The following is an 18,469-nucleotide window of genomic DNA, read 5'->3' on the forward strand; positions in this document are numbered from 1 at the left end:
GTCTCGTTATAGTAAAAAAGTAGCCCTGGGTTCTATTCATCCTAGATGAGTTTGGTTGTCTGTTGAGTTGTGAAAGTTTTTGGTTGCATTTCAGTTCTTGCTTTGCTTAATTCAAATCTTAGATTGCAAACTTACTTGATGTTTTTATTAGGCCGCTGCAGTCAGCAGAAAAATCCAAAACTTTAGCAGCTCAAAGTCCACTCCCTACTGAGAGGATGAGGAGACTCATGATGTCAAAAGGGCCACTCCAGGTGATAGAAGCATATTGTTTTCAATTCTCTATCCAGCTATCTTAGGAATCTGATAAATTGCATTAGCATGTGCTTAATACATGATATTTAGTTGCTGTATCAACCTAGTAACTATAACAAATATGCACCTTATCCAATAGTTGAGGCAACACCAACAAGCATTTAAATCAAGAAAAGTCTTAACAATATAAGCAAGAGAACTAGATAATCTTAAATGACAAATCTTGCAAAGAAACACCCATAGAGCTCTGAGTCATCTTGCTCCTTTTGCTTTTCAAAGCATCAGTGTCTATATAACAGTCTTCCATGCAGTCCTGAACATTTGAACACACAGAATTTTCAGTCTAGAGTAAACAATGGACCGCAGATTTTTTCACTAATAAGAAGTAGCTGAAAACTTTATATTTTGAACCATTTAAATTATATAATTGAAGATTAAACAGCCAGACACAGAGATGCTTGCCAATGTTTAACAGTGGTAGAAGCTTGCTGCAGATGAAATACATAATTGTTTCTCTATGTGGATCCATAATAAAGTTGTTTGGTTTCTTTGACAAAGCACTCACTGATAAAAGTTTTATATCTAATAATTAGCTATTTATAGATAGATCTCTAGCACAAAGGGAATAATGTGACTAACTTGTAAAAGAAACTCTTGTTGTTAGAAAAGGCAACTGGTAAGGCAACAGTTGTTTGGTTTCTTTGACAAAGCACTCACTGTTAGAAGTTTTATATTGTCTGGAGTTTGACTTAAAAAATTTATTTGTAAGGCAACTGGTAAAAATATGCACCAAGCCTGGAATAAAGCTAGAACAATGCAGTTAGAGAAGGTCTTGAGTACGACATTAATAGCCAATGTGCAAATTAATCAACATTATAACAATTGAACAAATTAACATCAATAGTATAGAATCACTCACCATAATTTTGTCTCAGTTCAAAAATACAATGGAAGGCACATGTTGGACTTTGTAGAAATCTTCCCCATCTTCCTCAATACTACTTTTGAATGCTCTTGACATCCACCTAATCTCTACTTCCCGGAGGGTAGTGACAAACCTCAGTCCATCTGGAACCATCTTCAGCTTGTAGCAATCAGAAATACCCAAACGACTAAGAGTAGGCATAGCTCCTTCTTCAATCTTCCACTCATCAAAATTGGACAACCCACGAAGAAGTAACGTTTTTAGCTGGGGGAAACTGTTCCTAGAGCAAGTCATTTTCTTTCCCGTGAATACTTCCCATCCACTTAAGTACTTTAAGTGAGGCAGCTTCCCAAGCGCTTCCATTGGATCTTCAACAAGTCTAGATCCCCATAAAGTTAACTTGGTGAGAGATGAAGGGAATTCAATGTCTCGGGGTAAGTTGTTTATTCTTCCTTCTACATGCAGCTTGCAAAGACGTGGACAGCCTAATAGTAGTTTCCTTAAATCAACTACCGTATCCGGAAATGAAAGGAGGTCAGTTTTTAAGGACAGGGACGTCAGGTATGGCAGTATCTTATTTGGAGGTTCAAAGATTTGGACAAATGATTCAAAGTGTCTAGAGTCATTTAGAACAAGTTTTCGGAGGTTGGTTAATAGGAGAAGATCCCTAACATTACATTTATTAGCAGGAAAATTTACAAGAGTCTGCAAATTGCTAAGACAGGCCAACTGTAAATTATCTGTAACATCCCCGCACCACTTAGGAAGATATAGATGTCTCAACTGCGCCATCTTCCATAAAATATTAGGCACTTGTACAGTTGATTCCCATGACACTTTATCAATTGTTTGCAAGTTCAGAGTCTGCAAGCCAACCAGATTGACCAAAGATGTCGGCAATTCTCTTATACGTGTTTTCTTCAGACTTAAAAATCTTATCTGAACAAGAAATCCTATATCTTCAGGCAATTTCTCCTCAAGTCCTTTAATTCCTTCAAGATCCAACACTTTAAGCAATTTGAATTTGTCAAACACAGATTTCAATAGGCGCTCATTATGTATTCTATGCTTTTTTGGACGGAAAAAGAATAAGGACCTAAGGTTAGGATTTTTCTGGTATTCTGGCAAACCAGGATCTTGGTTGTTTTGATCCAAATGGATAGCACATCTACGGATCTTGCTTACAGGTGTTGGTCTAGAATATGTAGAAGATGGGAGAGAACCAATAATATGCATAAAATTTTCTTGTTTGGCCTTTGACAAACATAAATCACGCATAAGGTCATGCAGGCGACAAGTTTTTATGGTTCCTGTTGAACCCTTCACTCCCACTTGAACCATCGACCTATTTATCAAGTCATGTAAGTAGCCTTGCGCAACTTCCTCCATGGTTTCATACCTTTCATCTACTTCTACTTCATCCTGTGAGGATACAAAGCCTTCTGAAACCCATTGCCGAACTAATTTCTTGGTTGGTATTTCAAAATCTTCTGGAAACTGGCTCAAATGTAAGAAGCATGGTTTCAGTTGGTAAGGTAATTCATGGTAACTTAAAGCCAATACCTCAGATAGTTTAGCTTGTCGTCCACTCTCTTTTGATCTTGCCAAGTGTAACTTGATATTTCTGTGCACCTTATCCCACTCATTCACTGTTTCTTTCGTTGCCAAAAGTCCACCAAGCACAATGATTGCCAGCGGTAGACCTGCACAACTTCCCACCATTTCCCTCCCTAAATTCTCCATATCTTTTTCAACTACAAAGCCTGGAAAACACAAATCAAAATGAAAATTAGAAAATCCTATGTTTCCTAAATGAACCATAGATATATAACCAGGTGCCTTCCCTAATAATCAATCACTCATTTTGGGCTTTGACTGGTTGTTTAGGGTGGACTTATCAGTAGGATGGATATCCTAAATCCAATTCTTCTTACTCTTCTGTTCTTCAAAAGAATAAAAAAGATTATCTATTCTACTTATTATCATGCTTTGTGAAGAAGTAACAATTAGGGAAGCTTATGTGCATGCTCTGTTACTTCATATATTTTAACAAATTATATATCTAAGAAAATTAGTGAGACAAAAAAGGAAGGTGTAGAAAAAAGCATTATTAGAGAAATGTTGGAACCGACACGAATGCTCAAAGGATATTAAAATATATGCACATCAAGCATGACCAATTATAGTACTGCTAAAGGTAATATGTACCTAAATTTTGCGGCAGGTAGCAAGGTATAACTTTTTATTCTTAAAAGTTGTTAACGACCTCACCAGGTGCCTTCAACTTCTATTACCAAGTTCTTCTAGGTGGTTACTTTAATCATGTTAGTTTTGATTTTGCCTCTTGATTTTGATTATTTCATATATTGTTTAGTCATGCATGAATGACATTACTCCTGCCAAATGCTCGAGTTGGAATATGAATCATAACAAGGCTATAGCTTAATATGAACCTAGTCAATGTGCTTTGCTTCAATCATGATCTGTTTGAGCAACTCCAAAGAACCATGCTAACTTTAGTTAAGCTGTCCAGAAAGCCTTGCTTTTGGCAATAGTTTAGTCAAAATTTGTGAAAACAATAATATAAGTAGTAATCATGTACTATTTTGTCCCTTTACCCATATTCAATTATCCTATACTGCACAATTCTATTTTCCAAACATTGGCTTTAGATTAAATAAGAGTAAGATATAGTCTAAACTTATGTTAGTTGGACTCTATTTTTCCTGAAGTACTCCTGTCCAACTACTTTGTCTGAAACACATTCCAACATGGGTATGAGTATAAGATTCTCTCTAGATATATAAAAAAACCTCAACAATGTAATAGTATCTCACGTGCCCCCAAGTCAGGTAATATAGGGCTAAGCAGATAGCAACATGCAGAATTATGCCTAATGGAGTCAAAAGACTTTGGCAATCAAGATGTCTAGGAGAATGAATAATGGAATAATTAACTACCTGATTTGTCTTTCCTTGGAAATGCTTTCAATTGGAATAGCTCCCAACTCTGTTCTTCATTTAAACACTCTGGTTCATGAAGGAATCCATTCTGATCAGCATCCAAAGCTACTTTCCTATTGCGGGTTGTGAGCAATATTTTGCTACCAACAGTTGTTTCATCAGGGAAAGCAGGGGATAAAGTCTCCCACGCCTCACCGGTCCAAATATCATCAATCACAATCAAACATTTCTTCTCTTGCTGAACTTTGTAAAGCTTCTTTGCTAATTCCTCATCCCTCATTCTCAAAATTTCTTCCTTCTCCTCCTTTGATGGGGTGATCAATTTCAGCAGAATTCCTTCCCAAACATCTCTTGGTCTGCATTGTTGAGAAATATAAGCCCAAGCAAAAGCTTCAAAGTGTCTCCTAATATCTGCATGATGGTATAAGGTCTTTGCTAGGGTGGTCTTCCCAAGACCTCCCATCCCACAGATAGACACAACACGGCAACGTTCTTCTTCATGAATTAACTTCACCATCAGTTCCTTTATGTTTTCTTCAAACCCAACAATATGCTCTTCCACAATATGGGAATAAGACCATCTCAGCTGCCTTTGCCTCTGTGATAAAATTCTAGACCCTTCGCCTTCTTTTCTTGCTGTTATTCCATAGGTCTGCAAACTTCTGGTCAGGTCAGTGATTCTAGATTTGATTTTATCGATCTCCGATGCAAGATTACGAAGTTCCTTACTGTGGGTAATCGAGTTTCTGATTATCCCACCTTTCTTGGATGCAAATTTAACAATATAATTGTCAATCACATCTTCAACATCATAAGCAGCCTCCCTTATCTCTGAAACCCAGTTTTTAACACTTTCTTCTTCATCTAGTCTTTTGTCTGCATCTTTGAGGAAGCACTGCATCCGCTTTAGTTCGATTTGCAACTGCTTGACTTCTTTCTTAACCCCCAATAGCTGTGCAGCCTCCTCAATTAATAGGTCTCCGAGCCTTTCCACAAGAAAAGACACCACAGATTCAGCCATGGCTACTTTGGTTTTGCAACTAAAACAGAGGCAAAGCTTATGTCCAGTCAAGCTGAACTGAAGTTGAATGAAAACAAAAGACTGCTTAACTGATTCCAGTTATGTTATCTGAAAATCATTTTGAAGAAGAATAATAAGAAAAGAAAACGAGACTTAAGAAACCAATAATTGATATCCAACGGCATGAAGCAAGTCAAAGTCGTCGCTTTGCTTTTCTCAATAAAATGCTAGTGGGCAATAGAAAAATAAATTAAAATAAAAAATTAGTCAAAAAAGTCGAATGTCCATAGAAATTAAAAATGGTAGTTGGGAGCTGCATTTTATGACTTATTTATTCATTACATCATTCACCGACGGTAACTGGGATTGGGTTTGATCTCAGTCTCTGAAAACGAACATTGCAACGAATACTGAAAATTCAGAGAAGAGCCTGTCATGTCCCTCCTGTTTTTCTAAAGTTTCCAGTTAAACAAACAAAATTCAAGCCAATGGGTTTTTGTTTACACACTCTTCCATCTTTCTCTGAAGTTTTGAAGGAGATCAAATCCAAACTAAGACCAACAAAATCCAATGGTCTTAATACAAGGCGTTTAGCACTTCCAGAGGAATTATGTTGTCGATTTTCACTAGCCGACATCAAAGCTGCTACCAACAACTTCCATAAGAACATGATTATATTTGGAGGGAAGATCAATGATGGATTCTATGCTATCAAACGCTTGAGGCCAACCTCTGATTCACATTTACCGCTCCTGGAATTGAGATATGGGGTGAAGTTTCTCAGCCAGTTGCACCACCCCAACATCATATCTCTCCTCGGTTACTGCGACGAGAAAGAAGAGATGATCCATGTGTATGAATACGCAAACAATGGGAGCCTCTACGTTAATCTCCATGCTGAAAATCACGATCCAATCCCATGGAAGCGAAGGCTGGAGATATGCATCAGCGTAGCTCGAGCTTTACATTACCTTCATACGGGAGCGAAGTTTGTGTTAATCCACCGGGATGTCAGTAGCAAGAACATCCTTTTGGACGACCAATGGACTTCAAAACTTTGCAATTTCAGTTTCTGCAAGAGGGGGCCTCATAGCATGTCAAGGGATCCGATTTCCATTGAAATAGAATCAGATATAGCTTATACTTCTGCATTCATTGCTCCGGAGGTAGCAATCACTGGCAGGGTATCGCATAAAACTGATGTTTTTTCATTTGGGGTAGTTTTATTTGAAGTTCTATGTTGTAGACGCATATTTGATGCAGAACTGGAGATGGATCAACGATTTCTATATCGTTGGGCATGTAAATGCATCGAGAATGGAACAATTTACAGTATAATCGATCCATATCTCAAGGGAAAGATAGGTCCACAGTGTTTGAAGAAATTCTTGGAGATTTCTTATAGTTGTGTCCAGTTTGAAGAAAACAAAAGGCCTACCATGGGTGAGGTGGAGGTGACATTGGAGCTAGCATTAGAGTTGCAGAAGCAAGCAGAGTCCGAAATGGAGAGTACAAATCCACAAGGTGAGTTTATGTGTGAGGAAGTATCATTATCATGTACCCTCTAACTGTTTTCTTTGATCACAAATTTCATGAATTATATTGTGCAGTAACTGAAGATATAATTTAAGTTGTTTTCCTGATATATCAGCTTGTTATATAGAACTTTTTTTATCCCAAAATTATTTTGCAAACAATAAATGAAACAGTAGCCAAGATCAAATCTGAATTTGTTGGGAACAAAATAAAATCCTCCCAGAAACAGCATTCGTCGCTTCCAGAACACCTATGCCGTCAATTTTCACTATCCAGATCGAAGCCGCCACCACCAACTTCCATCAAGACATGATCATTGGTCATGAAACTTATGGGGAACCAATTTACAGAGGACTCATCGATGATGGAACCCTGCTTGTAGCTGTCTGATGTTTCTACTACTGCCCTGAAGAGTTTATATTAACGGGCGGAGGTGATCGACAGTTTCGAACTGAAGTGCAGTTCCTTTGCCAGCTGCGCCACCCAAAATCTCATCACCCGCATTGGATTTTGTGATGAGCAAAATAAAATGATTCTCTTGCACCTACACTTAACAGCACAAACATCCTTTTGGACCATGGATATGCTCCTAAGCTATCCGAGTTCGGGTATTCCATGATGGGTCCACTCAGCATGTCGAATGATTTGATAAAATCGAGAAAGGGATCGTTGATTATACAAATGCTGGAATCTACACTGATCCCGCTGAATTTTATGGCCGGCCTGTGACATGAAAATCTGATGTCTACTCATTTGGTAGAAAACAATCCAAATTTAGGGAACTTCCAATTCAAAGTCCAGGAATTTATGTGATCTTTAAATGTACTAAAAATGGTACCGTTTATGATATCATCGATCCATATCTGAAAGGAACGATAGATTCAGATTGCTTACAGTTGTGTTGGGAATGGGTGAAGTAGAGGTTATGCTAGAGCATGCATTGAAGCCTCAAATAAAGCAGATTCCAAAATGATGTGTAACAACCTTCATGCTGAAAACGTATCAGAAAGTTGTAGCTATTCTGATAATGGTACTACTGGTGGGGGGATACATATCGGACGATGTCTGTAGATAGCCTGTTAAGATAATTATAAATATGTTTTTGGTTCAAGCTGTCTTATATTTAAGATTTCGGAATGATGTTACTTTGTTTGAATTTTAAAGATTATCTTTAAGCCGATAATCTTTATCTCCTCAATAATGCTACGTTCTGATAATATAAAGTAGAAATCACCGTACTGCTTCTTCCTTAAGTTTGGTAAGGTAAGATTTCGAAAGTAATATTCATTTTATAATATTGTTATCTTTTCTTTATATACAAAATAGTATGATAAAGTTTAAAAAATTCAAATGAAATAGGTTTAAATTATAATTTTCTTATACTGAAATAAAGTAAAAGAATTTGTTTACTTAATTTTATTATTTCTATTATTTATATTCAATGATTTAAAAAAAGCTAATAAATATATCTCTTAATACGGAATATTATGATAATATCAATCTTTGAAAAATAAATATTTATTTTTTATAAAATGCTAATTTTTTTTATTCAGACATCTAGTTTTCACTAAAGAAAGAGATACAAATATTATTGACGAATGCATCCAAAAAGGGGAAGACAAGGATGAGGATGTAGTGGTGCTAAAGAAGGCAAAAAGCCAAAGGAGGTAAGTGAGCAAGGAAGTTGAAGATGTGAAGGAGCATGCTAAGGTCAATAAGGTGGCTAGAATGATTATGGGTCGATCTCTTCTTCATCGAGTTGGGGGATATATATATATAGTGGAGGTTCCTTACTTGGAGATGTTATAATTGTTGAGTGCATGAGGGATGTATGTAATGGGACTCATTTTGTCATTTCTTTTAAGTTGTGGTACAAGGTTGTTACATTCAGGTAGTGTTTGGTGGCATAACAAGCATGTTCACACTAAAAAAGCGAATGCCTTAAGGAGTGGGTGGCTTGTTTACGAAGACGGGTGGAGAGGACCTTTCTAAGATAAGCGAATAGCTCGTTCGCAGGGATTAGTGACCAAGATCCTTTTAAAGGAATTGGGAGGTTGGGTAGAAGCAAGCCTTCCTCCAAGAGGTAGATGATCTAGTGACCTCCAAAACGATGGAGAGTAGGGATTCGTGCATAGGTGTCTTTCTGGTAGCTTCTCATGTTGTCACGTGTCCTAAGCTGTAAGGATATAACAAGTACATCAAAAAAGTCAACAAAAAATCAAAGATATAAAATACAAAAGCCCAAAAACTTATAATGGGCCAAAACCCAGTCTCAATAGAACCAAACAAACCTTAGGAACAAATTTTAGCAACTAAATATTATAACCGTGGTTTTCAAAATAGGCCACTTGGATAGGTTGGAAAGTTGAAGGCAAAGGTGGATACACTACCTTTCAATGGCATGTTATACCTCCCTCAAGAGACCATAATGCAGCAACCCAAAAAAGGAACACCGTCAATCACCATGGCGCCATATAGGGGCTAAAGCCAGAGAAGAGATCCACGGCCAATGAATCACTTCAACCAGTACTGGTCACGCATGCTAGTGTGGTAAAACATGAGCATTGACGAGCTCCATCAAGCGGAGGACCATGGTGAAAGTGGTGCACAACAACCAAAGGATAAGGCTACCGAAGAGAAGAAAGGTAGCCATGTCGAAAACTGCAAAGGGCTAGAAGAAAACTCTCAAATGTCAGACGAACAAGAGAAGCATCGGATAGTATGATGATATCTATTCGATTTGGTCTAATTTTTGGATTTTTAAAACTATCTATCATAATTTGGTTTGATTTGATTCTTTGTTTTTTCATATTAAGTCTTGGTTTTATATTTTTAGACTTATTTTGACATAATGAACTTTATTTTATGACTTTTTAAATATTATTTGGCAAAGCTTCAAGTCTTTTTCATAAATATTTCTAAAAAATAATAATTTTTCAAGTAAATAAAAACAACCAATAACTTTTATATGATTTTTAATATATATATATATATATATAGAAATTTTAAGATATTTTCACTATTTTTAATATAAAATACTTATTTTCATATTATAAAAATTAAAAATAATTATAAATTAAATAAAATAAAATTCAAGTCAATTTTTAATTTTTGGTTTTTATTTGCGGAACCCTACCAAACAAACTTTATTTTTTCGGGGTAAAAGAAAAACAAACAGGTAGGAAATGAAAAAAAATCGCAAATTTATCAATCAATAAAATCATTTGCATCAAATAAAATTATTTCATCTTGCTAATCAATAATTTCAAAATACTATTTATATTATTAAATTAATTTCACATTTTGTACTATTTATATTATTAAATTATTTAATCATATTAAATCTTTATAAATTTATGTTAAAATTAAATTATTGATGATGCCATAAAATATTTGCATCAAAATTTTATATTTGTATCAATTTTACATTTTATCTTTAAGATAATTTTTATTAAAGAATTATATTTTTATATTTAATATATTTTTAATTTCAAAATACTTAATGACAAAATCGAAGATAATTGAAACAATTAAACAAGTAAAAAACTAACACGTATATAAAATATTAATAAATAAATTATGAAGAGATGAAAATTAAAAACAAATTCGATTACAGTGGCAAATTTAATTACAGTAGGTGATAGTGATTATAAGGATCCAAAGTCATTTTTAAAAAAATTTAACTCGAATAAATATATTCTATTCGATTCAAATTTTATCTTACTCAACTCAATTCGAGAAAATTTTAAATTAAATTAAGATAATAAAATAATATTCGTTAACTTAATTAATTTAAAATCTCGATCGAACGTTAACCCATAACCACTAATTATTATTAGCATAAATCCCCTAAACCCTAAATGACGAACTTTTAACATCAAATTGCGCATTTACAATCCTAACCGAAGTCCCCGCCTTATGAGTCGACAACTCCTTGCCAAGCCAAGTGAGTTTCAACCTGCGCCACTGCTTTGGAAACTTGTCCAACTCCTTAACCTCAATCTCCAACGCTACCAAGTGCCACTTATTGCTTTGTTTTCATTGTTGGAGAAATCCCACCTCTCTACTTCCTTTTCCTCTTCCCTTTCCTTTTCGTCAAAGAAATCGATGGCGAAGGCTGAGAATGTGATGGAAGATAAATCAAAGCGGCAGGAAAAGGAAGGGGTAACCGTGGCGCGCAAAGCGCGGGATGAGGGGGCGGAAAAAGACGGATTGAGGGCGGGAAAGAGGGAGAAAGAGGAGGAAGTGAAAGGGAAAGTGTCTATGGAGGGCTTATTACGGTTTAAAGAAGGGGGGTTGGTTCAGGGAAAAAAAAAAGAGTTGTTGGTCATGAATCATGATGAACGAGGGTTGAAAGGAGGCATTAACTTCTTTTTTTTCATTTTTTAAACCTATAAATGTAAAAAAAGGAAAATTCCTTCCCAAGTCCCTGTCCTCTGAACATCATGACACGTGTTGCTCATTCAATGGGGCACATGTCAAGTACTGACACATTTTAACCCCATTAAGGTGGAGTACCAAAATAGAAGATGGAAAGAAAATCAGGTATGAAAATGAATAAATTAAAAGTACAGGGAGGACATTGACAATTTCATTAAAATACAAGAGTAAAACTTGCCATTATTCCGAAAGATTATGAAAGTGTGTAAAAACCATAATAATAATTTGCTAACCAATCTCGCCTAATTTTGTGCAATGTAGATTTTATGAGAACTAAATTTTTGTATTCAAAATTATAATGAATTTATCAAATAAAAGAAAATATCCACTAAATATTTTGTACTTACACTCATGTAAATAATGCGCATCTAGTATGTAATATTTGAGTGTTACATTCTAACACTTATCTCCCCTTTGCATTCATAATCTCAGAGAAGACAGTCTCAGATTTGATTCTATCAAGATCACCTCGTGTAACACTCCTTCCTACACTGCTAATCGTGCTCCCTGATTCCGACGCTTTCCCACCTGAAACACTAAACAACTCTTCGTTATCATCGTCCGTGGTAGTACCTCCTCCTCCTCCTCTTCCCGGCTTCAATGGACTGGTTTGGCTGCTGAAGGACTTCATCACCTCATCGCCACCTTCCATGTAGACGATGTTCATGTTCCCACTCTCTTGCACTTGCAATGCAAATTCTAACCCCCAAACCACTTCATTCATGATTGGCCGCTCTATTCCTTCATCTTTGATACAACTCTCCGCAAGCTCCCCGAATTTCTTTAGGCACAATGGTGAAATATCACCCATCAAGTTGGGGTCCACAATGCTTTCAAGGCTTCCTCTTTTCAGGCAAATCTTGGCCCATCGAGCAAGGCTGATTTGGTCCTTTGGTAGCCCTGGAATCATTGCCGGTCGAGCGCATAATACTTCGAATAAAACCACACCAAACGAGTAAACGTCGGATTTCTCAGTCAACTGTTGCTTTCGGTAGTATTCAGGATCCACATACCCAACGCTTCCCTTGACTACAGTGCTCACATGGCTTTGAAACATGTCTGTTGGACCCAGTCTAGACAATCCAAAGTCAGAAACCTTGGCCACCCAGTTCTCGTCCAATAGTATGTTGGTTGATTTGATATCCCGGTGGATGATTGCCTGCTTCACACCTGCGTGAAGGTACTGCAATCCACGGGCAGCTCCAATACATATTTCCAGTCTCCTTTTCCACGGTAAAGGAGGGTTCTTCGTTTTGTAAAGATGATCACGAAGGGTCCCCCGAGCCATGTACTCATAGACGAGTATCATCTCCCCCAGATCATCACAAAAACCAATCAAGGACACGAGATTGACATGGCGTAGCTTGGAGAGTAGCTCGAGTTCAGTTTGGAACTCCCGGATCCCTTGCCTTGATGACGAATCCAACCTTTTGATGGCCACCGTAGTCGACCCGCCATCAATGCAACCTTTATATACGTGACCAAATCCTCCTGACCCGATAATGAATTGCTCATCGAAATTCAAGGTGGCTTCTTTAATCTCGACGATCGAAAACCGACGACAAAGATCGGACGGTAGTAAGGAAACGCTGGTAGCACATGTGGAGTTTGATGGGCAAGGTAGTTGCGCCCATGATGATTTTGGTTCGCTGACAGCTAAATCCTTTACTCTCCTAACTTTATGCTTGTAAATGAAAACGCATATGATGAGAGAAAGAGCAAATCCGCCACTAAAGACAGCTATGGTAATGATCATAACTAGTGAACACCCCTTTTTCTTTTTCGGGACGCTGGGCAACGGTGGTGAAACACTCAAACTTGGTTCAGGATTTGGCACAGCAAGACTACCGTCTAAATTGCTGAGTCTAAAGATCTCTAGACCGTTGAGGATTGCATCACGATATATTGCAAGAACATCTTCGCTAGGGTGTAAAGCCAGCCATAGTGTTTGCTTTCTTTGACCTTCATTTGGAATCAACAAAACATAGTCTTTATACACCGGGATGTTGTTACCACCACTCCAATATATGACATCGGCATCATGCTGTGCAGTTTGATTGTTTATGAATATGTTAAAGACACGTTGGCCTGCCTTCGTTACTTCCAATTGAGTCTCGCAGAAATGAAGCCTAAGGAGGTAACGGAAGCCACCGTCAATCTGGAAGTTCCACGTGAGATTGTAATTCTCATTGATATGTGGCTCTCGCCCCATAGTTCTTGACGTGGTGTAGACAATAGCCGGAGCTGTATAAGCCGGGGTGTCGTTGGTGTAATTGATTCTAACGTTGGACCGACTAGGAACATTTCCCAATGCAGCTCCAAATATATGAGGCGAATCATCCCGCCAAGTTCGAAACATTCCGGTGTCATTCACGTTTTCCACGGCTCCTCCACCAACGTTTAGACGATAAACAGTTTCGAAAGCAGTAGCATCAGGAATGTCGAAGGGAATTTTACTATTTACAAAAGATACAGAGTCTTCTTGGTGTTTTACATACAATTCCTTCGGCATGGAAACAACTTCAATACCGTTTACAAAGGCTAAAGAGTTGGGCGATGGCGAAAAGGTGACAATCAGCTTCTCGGTTCCGAAACAAGGTACCATAAACTCTTTGATCAACGAGGCTGGCTGACCATCCTCAGCAGAAAGAGCTAAATAGGCACTGAAGTTTTTCAGGAGAAGGTGATTATTAGCGGTAACAGAGAAGAAAGAAGTGGCTCCATCAAAGCCAGAGTCTTGAACCGGGTAGAAATAAAAACGAAGAAATTTGAGACCAGCTGATACTGGAAAGCTGTAAGTGAATTTATCATGAAAAACTCTAGCAGTCATGTAAGGAACTCGAGTAACAGAATGATCTTGCCTGGTGGCTCTGAAATTAGATGAAGCGTTCTCGGAATTAGAGGTAGCGAATTTGGACCTTTCATCAGTGATCCATTTCCGCCCATCTTCGGATACTAGACTTGATGATGATGGTGCACCACAGTCGAGGAGAATATAATCGGTTGGGGTATAAGCTGCTGAGTTCACGGCTGAAGTAAAAGAGAAGAGGAGATGGAGGAAGAGGAAGAAAGGGAGCATCGAATTGAATTATAAATCTTACTTCGCTACAGATTAGAAAGAAAATTTTTCATGCTTATTATATTAGCAGGCGATGAAGATGGAATCTGAGAAAAGAACAGGGTAGGGGGCCTTTTTAAGGGTGTTGTTTTTAAAGACCGTAACGAAGTCAGGTAAACTTGATATTATTAGTGATGCACAGCTTTTGATGATAAGGTGATGAAGACCCGACTGTTTTTATATTTCCATTGGATAGCTTAAAGTTGCGAACCAAAACAGGGGATGGATGGATGGATGGGATGGGACCCCTAACTTTGGCAAAGAAGCCATAGGACTGATTCAACCATGGGAACGCGACAATTTTCTGGAAAGCGAAAAGCATTTAGTTTGAGCACGTATCTTTATAAGATTTTATTGATTTTTTTAAGGATAGCTTTATGAGACTGAGAACTGTATTCCATCTTATTAGTGGATGCCTGAAGCTAGGACCCAATTTGACTCTTTCTTTAGGGCATACGTCTCAAATTAAATGTGTTTTCAAAAGAAAAATGGAAAAATCAATTCACTTTCAAATCTTCTTTCTGGAAAATAATTTTCGGAAAAAAAAAAGGAGATTTCTTGATATTTGGTGGACTCAATAAAAAAAAGGCTTTATGTTATTCGGCTATTTTCTTACAAATCTTTTTCCTTTAAATAGCAATTTTGAAATAAATATTAAAATATTAATATTTGAAAAAATTTTAAAACGTTAGTTAATTATTTTTGTATATTTTAAGAATTAATATTATAATGATAAATCTTAATAATAAAATATTATCTTAATATTAAATGTATAAATTACTATTATTAATTGTTAAAATATTAATAATATTAAATTAAAATATTAAAATAATTAGAATATATAATTTATCTCAATATAATTACAATTAAAATATTTTTATCACATTTTGTATATAAATATTGAGATAAATATTAAGATATTAATTATTTAAAAGTTTTTTATCATTAATCTATTGATTTTCAATATCAATATTTCACATAGCTTTAGCTTAACAATAATATTTAAAATATTTAATCAGAGCAATATTATGCTCAAACCATGAAACGAATGAAATGAAGACACCAGTAATTATATAAAATTTTAACACTAAAAACAAGAATAATATGAGCTTAAATTATATTAGGATGATTCTAAAAATCACTTTTTATATAAAAACGTTTCACTTCATACTTTTTTTAAAGAATTTCTAATTAATATTATACAGTTTCTAACACTAGATTAATTTTCCTTAATAATATTTTAACACTACTTAATTTTAATTAATGAAATAAATTAGTTTAAAACAATTAAATAAGATTAACAAATAATAATGGTAACCCAAGGTATGATATGGTTGGTTAGAATTTAGAATTCTAAATTTTATGATTTTAGGCAAATGGTTAAATGAAGATTTAGGGTCTATGATTTTAGAGTTTATGGTTTTAGAATTTTATAAAAATAAATTAATTTTATTAATTTTAAAGTTAAAAATAAAGAGTTAATTTGATATTTCTTGATTTATTATATTATTCACATAAATTAAAAAATATGATGTGACATGTTATTATTAAGAGACTAAAAGTGATTTTCTAGAATCAAACTAATCTAAGTTAAACTCAAATAATATTATTTAAATTATTATTTTACTGTTAATATTACATTAACCAATACATATTCTAAAACTCTTAAATTATTATAATAATTATTGAATATCATTTTTAAAATATTTTTGCTATTAAAATACAAATATTTTATATTATGACAAATTTATAATTAAATATTTATAAGTTATCATATACATTTATATTAAAATAGTAATATAAAACATTTTTCAACAAATGTTAATAATAGTATTTCTATTAAATGATAATATTGTAAGGTTAAATTTTATTTTATTAAAATAATAAAGAATATTAATTATATTAAACTACCCGATTTCACAAAATCAGAATTCACATAAGAATGGGAAGAACCAAGATCAATCAGGGCATATATAGGTACTGAATATAAAAGGAAAATACATGCTACTACATCTGTAGCATTGCCTTCCTCACGAATACGGACTATGTATGCTCGTGTTGGGGCTCTAGTCTCATATCTCTATGCTGTAGACTCAACCCCTTTCTTTACAGTACCTCTCGATACAGATCTACCACATGGATTTCCCCAACCCTAATAGCAGGAGCAGACATCTAGGTAGAAACAGGTGAATCAATGTCATTCCTCGAGCAATCACGAGCAAAATGGTCCAAAGACTCACATCGAAAACACGTTCTGGTCTTCTTCTAACACTCGCCTTTATGTCTTTTCCCACACAATTCACAGCTCAGGATATCGACATCTCTAACAGGGCTTCTCACACTGTTAGTTGTCGATCTCGGCCTCTCTCAGACCTAACAAATCTCAAAGCTGATCTCCAATGCTTTCAAGACTCTCTAGGTCATTTAGGTAACAAATGCGAGCTAAAAGTCCCGAGTCATTTTTTGAAAGCTCGAGAGGGCTTCAGTTTCTTGTCCAAGCCCATCACTTGCTCGACCATTTTCACTGATTCGGTCAAATCAACAAATTCTTTTATTTTATGTGACACTAATTGGACTTTGAGTTCATCCCATAAACCACACAACAAATGTTTACAGCTTTACTCCTCTGTCAGAACTAATTCCAAGGCATATTTACTAAGTCGTAGAAACTCACGCTCGTAATCAACAATAAACATCCCGCCTTATTTTAAAGTCATGAACTATTGCTTACGGTCTTTTAGGTACAATTGGCCGATATACTTCTTTTGGAACTCTGGCTAAAAAAAAGTCCAATCAACCTTGTCGTTGGCACGTTTCGAGTAACATTCATCCACCATTTATATGGCTCCTCTTTCAAGAGAGATACTACACATGTGACACATTCGCGCGAAAAGCACTAAGCTGTTGCAGAATTTGATTCGTCAATTCTAACCATGATTCAACTGACGAGAGGTCGACGCCTTTCAATCATTTAAATCCAGTCACACCATATTTACGCAACTTCTTTATCAAAACTTGTCGAGTTACAACAATTGGAGCAACCTGTAGAGCATCTCATGTTACTCGTTAAAGGACCTCCGCTATAGAGCGAAGCAGATTTGTTTATCCCCATCAAAGGCTATCATTTTTATGTTGTCGAGCACTGGTTGATTCAACATTAGGTGCCTTGACTCCAATTCTATTATCACTCCTAACGGAGCGATCATTGTTGTAAACATCATTCCCAACATCATTTCTCGATTCACCGGACATTTTCAACTATAAAGCAAATACATTTTATAATCAACATCAAAATCTCGACTCAACTTTGGCATGTACCTCTAGACTCAATTATGAGCTCGATTTAGTTTGAGAATCGGCTAAACCTATAGCTCTGATACTATTAAATGTAACACTTATACCTAACCCGATCATCGGGTCCGAGCTATAGTGTGCCACATTTATTGCCAGAGCGACTATGATCAAATTAAATACAAATTCACATCATCAAGCTATTATTCATAAAAATTATAAACAAACAATACGATATAGAATCATTCTCGAGTCCTAAAAAAGCTTACGAAAGCTTTTAGGTTAACCCTAGAACAAAACAATATTGAATTGTAAAATTTTCAAAACACAAGATTAATGTTGTGACGTGCCAAACAGTTTGTCACGTCATGAATTCAATCCACTCGACGTCTAACGTCACTCACTATTTAGCCTCGTTAAGATGACGGGGTTCCTCATCTCAACATGACATAATAGGCCATTTCTCGTTACGACAACATATATTTGACATCACAACATTACCTACTATTTCTACAATACCAATACAGAAAACCTGAAATTTTAAGACACACCAATGCATATTCAGTTTAACCTTTTTTTTTTGACCAAATGTATAGTAAAAATAGGTTCCATAATAAGTCATAACACTTTCAATTCATATAAGTATGATGTTCTAACTGCCTAATACTACCAATCATCTAATCATTCTCACTAACTTTCCTTATATTCACAATATACTAGATGCAAACCAATACATATTCATTCATTACTTTATAATTAAACGCCATTTCATGTATCATTTCCTAATCCTACCATAGCAAATCCAAATTGCACATATATGCACATAATGACATGTAACATATCAATCATTTGCTAGGTTCATGTATGCATTTCATTCAAGGTACCATCACATATCTCATACCTTAATCAAACTATGAGAATTC

General features: G+C 35.6%; 3 protein-coding genes across 3 annotated transcripts; 1 reads left to right on the plus strand and 2 right to left on the minus strand.

Moving 5' to 3' along the window:
- Positions 1-252: 252 nt before the first annotated feature.
- Positions 253-5,357, minus strand: LOC105803515 (putative disease resistance protein At1g50180). Its single transcript, XM_012635737.2, has 3 exons — positions 4,138-5,357; positions 1,172-2,940; positions 253-565 (listed from the first exon to the last, which is right to left on the minus strand). The coding sequence occupies exons 1-2, from the start codon at positions 5,159-5,161 to the stop codon at positions 1,184-1,186; spliced, it is 2,781 nt and encodes a 926-aa protein (XP_012491191.1). The 5' UTR covers positions 5,162-5,357; the 3' UTR covers positions 253-565; positions 1,172-1,183.
- Positions 5,358-5,476: 119 nt separating this feature from the next.
- Positions 5,477-7,853, plus strand: LOC105803516 (receptor-like protein kinase FERONIA). Its single transcript, XM_012635747.2, has 2 exons — positions 5,477-6,685; positions 6,921-7,853. Exons 1-2 carry the CDS (start codon positions 5,650-5,652, stop codon positions 7,085-7,087), a joined length of 1,203 nt encoding a protein of 400 aa, XP_012491201.2. The 5' UTR covers positions 5,477-5,649; the 3' UTR covers positions 7,088-7,853.
- Positions 7,854-11,399: 3,546 nt separating this feature from the next.
- On the minus strand, positions 11,400-14,387 carry LOC105803514 (receptor-like protein kinase FERONIA). Its single transcript, XM_012635735.2, has one exon. The coding sequence runs from the start codon at positions 14,214-14,216 to the stop codon at positions 11,541-11,543; it is 2,676 nt and encodes an 891-aa protein (XP_012491189.1). The 5' UTR covers positions 14,217-14,387; the 3' UTR covers positions 11,400-11,540.
- Positions 14,388-18,469: the final 4,082 nt, after the last annotated feature.

Source organism: Gossypium raimondii, chromosome 11 (assembly GCF_025698545.1).
Source record: "Gossypium raimondii isolate GPD5lz chromosome 11, ASM2569854v1, whole genome shotgun sequence".
NCBI lineage: Eukaryota > Viridiplantae > Streptophyta > Magnoliopsida > Malvales > Malvaceae > Gossypium > Gossypium raimondii.

Bases quoted from the DNA above. Each gene is read 5' to 3' on its own strand.
- LOC105803516 (XM_012635747.2), top strand. From the start codon at position 5,650: ATGGGTTTTTGTTTACACACTCTTCCATCTTTCTCTGAAGTTTTGAAG. The intron at 6,686-6,920 runs GTGAGTTTATGT...AAATCCTCCCAG, and splicing joins GGAGAGTACAAATCCACAAG to AAACAGCATTCGTCGCTTCC.
- LOC105803515 (XM_012635737.2), bottom strand. From the start codon at position 5,161: ATGGCTGAATCTGTGGTGTCTTTTCTTGTGGAAAGGCTCGGAGACCTA. The intron at 2,941-4,137 runs GTAGTTAATTAT...TGTGTTTTCCAG, and splicing joins TCCAAGGAAAGACAAATCAG to GCTTTGTAGTTGAAAAAGAT.
- LOC105803514 (XM_012635735.2), bottom strand. From the start codon at position 14,216: ATGCTCCCTTTCTTCCTCTTCCTCCATCTCCTCTTCTCTTTTACTTCA.